The 4364-nt window shown below is 34.6% G+C and overlaps 1 protein-coding gene across 1 annotated transcript in view; it reads left to right on the top strand.

Annotated features, from left to right (window-relative positions):
- LOC106474577 (insulin-like growth factor 2 mRNA-binding protein 1) overlaps positions 1 to 1980 on the top strand; it is a gene marked incomplete at its 5' end in the record, with an annotated part of 9496 nt that extends 7516 nt beyond the window's left edge. The window contains 3 exons of the mRNA XM_022402891.1: positions 15 to 174; positions 351 to 467; positions 1485 to 1980. Of these exons, the coding sequence (XP_022258599.1) occupies positions 15 to 174; positions 351 to 467; positions 1485 to 1965 (758 nt within the window). The remainder of the gene's footprint in view (positions 1 to 14; positions 175 to 350; positions 468 to 1484) is intronic.
- Between the last annotated feature and the right edge of the window lie 2384 nt (positions 1981 to 4364).

Raw genomic sequence — 4364 nt, 5'->3', positions numbered from 1 at the left:
ATGAGATTATTTAGAAACTAAAATTGTGGAAGTTGGTAGGGACACTGTAACACTTGTGGAAGTTGGTAGCGACACTGTAACACTTGTGGAAGTTGGTAGCGACACTGTAACACTTGTGGAAGTTGGTAGCGACACTGTAACACTTGTGGAAGCTGTTAGTGACACTGTAACACAGTTGGTAATGGTAGTGAAACATTCAGAAAACAAACCAAGTCATTAAAATGATAGGAAAATACTAGATTAAGATTTTACGTCCAAATACACTGATTTTTGGTTGAAAGTGGTGAATATAATATCGAATTTCAAGTGTTTCAGTGTGTTTCTGATTGTATTGTTTTTTTCTTTTCCAGTGAAAATCCCTTGAAAATATTGGCACACAATAACCTGATTGGTCGCATTATTGGCAAAAATGGCAACACTATCAAAGGAATAATGGAAAAAACAGACACTAAAATCACTGTTTCTAGGTAATGTAGTTTCATTTATCAGTTTCTTAGTAGAGTTAGGTTTTTATTTCTATCTGAAATTGTATTAATGGCAGAAAAGTTGTATAAAATGATTTATGAAACTGGTAATGCTGTAGTTTGTCTACTCCATAAAACAAGAAATCTCATTTTAAATGACTCCAAAAATTACTTGTGTGTGTAATCTTTATAAGAAAAATATTGGAAGTCATTTAGGAGTTAAATGAGCGAGTCATCTAACTTCTGTTTTGTAACAACTGAAACAAGTACATGATGAAAATGTTCAGTATTGCTGTATCAGTTGTGAGTAACAGTTAGATGTTAAAATAGCTCAATAAGTTAATCTGATATTAACTATATTTTAACACTACCTTTTGGTTCCTTAACGCCTTGAATTGTTCAGTGTTATCTAATGTTGTTGGGTTCTAACCTAGGCAACAGCAATTGGACTCAGCTACTTCTGTTGGTAGTTCTATTTGTGTTTCTTTAATAATATTACCTAGGTGTTTCAGAATCTTGTAGTTGGCTAAGCAGGTTGTTTTGCAGTTGTTGTAGGTCATTTCAATAGCTATACTTTAATTTCTGTCTCTGTTTTACTTCATGGTTACTTGAAGAACGGAGTAGAACATCCTCTCCCAATCATGTTATTTTTAAGTATTGTATTCGCTGTTAAAAACTACTGAAACTATAGTGTCTGCGGATATTTGTAATGAAAACTAAGATCCCAGATTCATTTCCCACAGTATCACTAAATACCTATACCATTTGTTAGTGGGGTTACATCTGTAGACATACAAGTAGGTTTAGTAACTTTGGGACTAAGTGTTAGGACTGGAGTAGAGGAGAACTAAAAACAAGGCCTTTGTGAGTACTTATTATCATCCCTAACAAAGCTTTGTTTTGTTCTTTCTTTAAGTTCTGTAGATAATATAGTGTGTGAAATCTTTACCATGGTATTACTGTTTTAGTTCTTCAAGTTTGGCTTCTCTTTTGAAGATTTAATTTTTTTCTGTTCCGCAGTAGCATCCATGACGTGAACAGCTTCAACATGGAGCGCATCATTACCGTTGTGGGCAAGTTGGAGAATGTTTGTAAGGCTGAGCAAATGATCAGCACAAAACTTCGTCAGAGCTATGAAAATGATCTTTCCGCTATGGCTCCCCAAGCATTCATGTTTCCCGGGGTCCACCCTATGGCAATGATGTCCACCATGGGGGCTCCCGGCTATCCTCCCGCTCCTCGTGGTGGACCATCTACACCTCCTTATGGTATTTATAACTCTTCTCCTTCCTACATGCCAGTAAACTACCCTCCAGGACCACCACCACCATCACAGCACCATGACCCGAACAAAGAACAGGTGTTTTTGTACATTCCTAATGCAGCTGTTGGTGCCATAATAGGCACCGGAGGCTCCAGCATCAGGGACATGATCAGTTCTTCTGGAGCAAGTATTAAGGCAAGTCTTTCTTGCTGCTGTGAAGGAACTTTTAATATATAAATAAAACTTAGACCTTTATTAAACCATTCCGTTTCACTCATGTCGTTATACTAGTCGTTAAGATGTGATAAATCTACTCATTTAACCTTTCATTCAGAAGCAGGAAAAATAAAAAAATATGATTAGTATATGAATAACAATTATCTGAAAAAAGAATTCCTTTCAAAATATTTATACATTTTTACAACAGCTTTAGCTGTAGCCAACTTTGGCAGTTAATGTTAGTTTCATATACATTACCCGGTAGGGACAATTAACACTCGTGGAAGCTGGTAGCGACACTGTAACACATCAACTTGTGAGGTGGATTGTTCCAAAACCTATAAATCAAGTATTTAAAGATCAACTTGTGAGGTGGATTGTTCCAAAACCTATAAATCAAAGTATTTGAAGATCAACTTGTGAGGTGGATTGTTCCAAAACCTATAAATCAAAGTACTTAAAGATCAACTTGTGAGGTGGATTGTTTCAAAACCTATAAATCAATGTATTTAAAGAACAACTTGTATGTGTAGAAGTGTGATGTTTACAGTATGAAAAAAATTGTTAGAACTATGACAGAAATTGTTAATTAAAATTTGAAAATTTAATTGCAAGTTTACGTACCGAGTAATGTGAATGTTATGTGACTGAATTCTTAAGGCATCATTATTCCACTATAGTAGAGTTCTAAACTTCAGAGCTGGGTTCCAATTTATGTGATTCCACAAAACATTCCCTGCACTCTTAAAGTTGTGGGTGCATTATAAGAGTGACACTCAGTCCCTCAGTGTGTGTGGCAGAGTGCTGTTGACTGGCTGCCTTCACTCTGGTCAGTAGCTCAAAATTAGTGATGATGACAGATAGCCTTAATATCTTTGACATTAGGTAGTTAAAAGATTAGGGACAAATGTCTTCACAGAGAAAGTTCTAACAAGATTATGAAATAAAGTTTCTTTACTGTGAGATGCAATATCTGTTGATCAATACACAATACTGGAAATAATAAACTAATAGAAATAGATAATCAATATGAATAAGGCTTTTACAGCATCTGGTAAAAATTGTTCATGTATTTATTGTAAACCTAGAAACTAGTTGTTGTTTTTTTAACTTTTGATTTCTTGAATAGCTTTTTTAATTTATTTACATTTCCTTTTATATTTTTCATGAAAACAAAAGAATCAAGTGAGAAAATTCAAATTAGTAAATTAATTTTTAATGTTTATTTGTTTTCTTTAAATTCAGGTAATTACTGTATACGGCAACCCAGAAAACTGTTCTTTAGCATGTGAAAAAATTTTGGAAGTAATGCGGCAAGAAGCTGAAAATACTAACCGCAGGTAAGAGTTATTAATATTATTTTTTAGGCCTGGTATGGCTTGACGGTTAGGGAGCTTGACTTGCAATCTGAGGGTCACAGGTTTGATTCTACGTCCCACCAAACATGCTTGCCCTTTCAGTCATGAGTGAGTTATAATGTGATGGTCAATCCCACTATTCCTTGGTAAAAGAGTAGCCTAAAAGTTGGGTGATGTTGACCAGCTGCCTTCCCTCTATCACTGCTAAATTAGGGATGGCTAGTGCAGATAGCCTTCATGTAGCTTTGTGTGAAATTCAAAACAAACCCTTTTTTTAATGGTGCTGAGTGGAAAATTTTTTGTGAATTTCAAGTTTACAAGGTTTTAAATTATATCAGAACTGTAATTTTGAAAGCAACACCGTGACTTATAAATGATTTCAGATCAGTCTTGCAGAATCATCGAGTCTGTATTTATTTATTTTTAGTGTGTATGATTTTAAAACTGAAAACTGTTGAAATTAGATACAAAACAACTTTCATACTGGGGACTTTTAACAAGTAAAATTATACATGAAATATTTTCAGTTGAAGTAGGAATTAGGGTTAAAATAATGTGACAAAAATTTAAGCTTTTCAAAAAAAATTTTACTTAATTAGTCATACTTAAGTTGAAGCATGGGTTGAAGTTTAGACTGGAACATATCACTCAGAAGTGTTAACTTTACCATGATGATGCTAACAACAGCACTGTTTTTGAAGCTGGTAGCGACACTGTAACACTTGTGGAAGCTGGTAGCGACACTGTAACACTTGTGGAAGCTGGTAGCGACACTGTAACACTTGTGGAAGCTGGTAGCGACACTGTAACACTTGTGGAAGCTATTCAAATACTTTGATTTATAGGTTTTGAAACAATCCACCTCACAAGTTGATCTTTAAGTACTTTGATTTATAGGTTTTGGAACAATCCACCTCAATACCTTAACAATTACATAGGTTCGTTAGGGTTCTAATACCTTAACACTTACTTAGGTTTGTTAGGGTTCTAATACCTTAACACTTACTTAGGTTTGTTAGGGTTCTAATACCTTAACACTTACTTAGGTTTGTTAGGGTT

Source organism: Limulus polyphemus, unplaced genomic scaffold (assembly GCF_000517525.1).
Source record: "Limulus polyphemus unplaced genomic scaffold, Limulus_polyphemus-2.1.2 Scaffold7383, whole genome shotgun sequence".
Classification (NCBI taxonomy): domain Eukaryota; kingdom Metazoa; phylum Arthropoda; class Merostomata; order Xiphosura; family Limulidae; genus Limulus; species Limulus polyphemus.
Note: the sequence above shows the minus strand (reverse complement) of the source record. Positions and strands in the feature narration are given on the sequence as shown.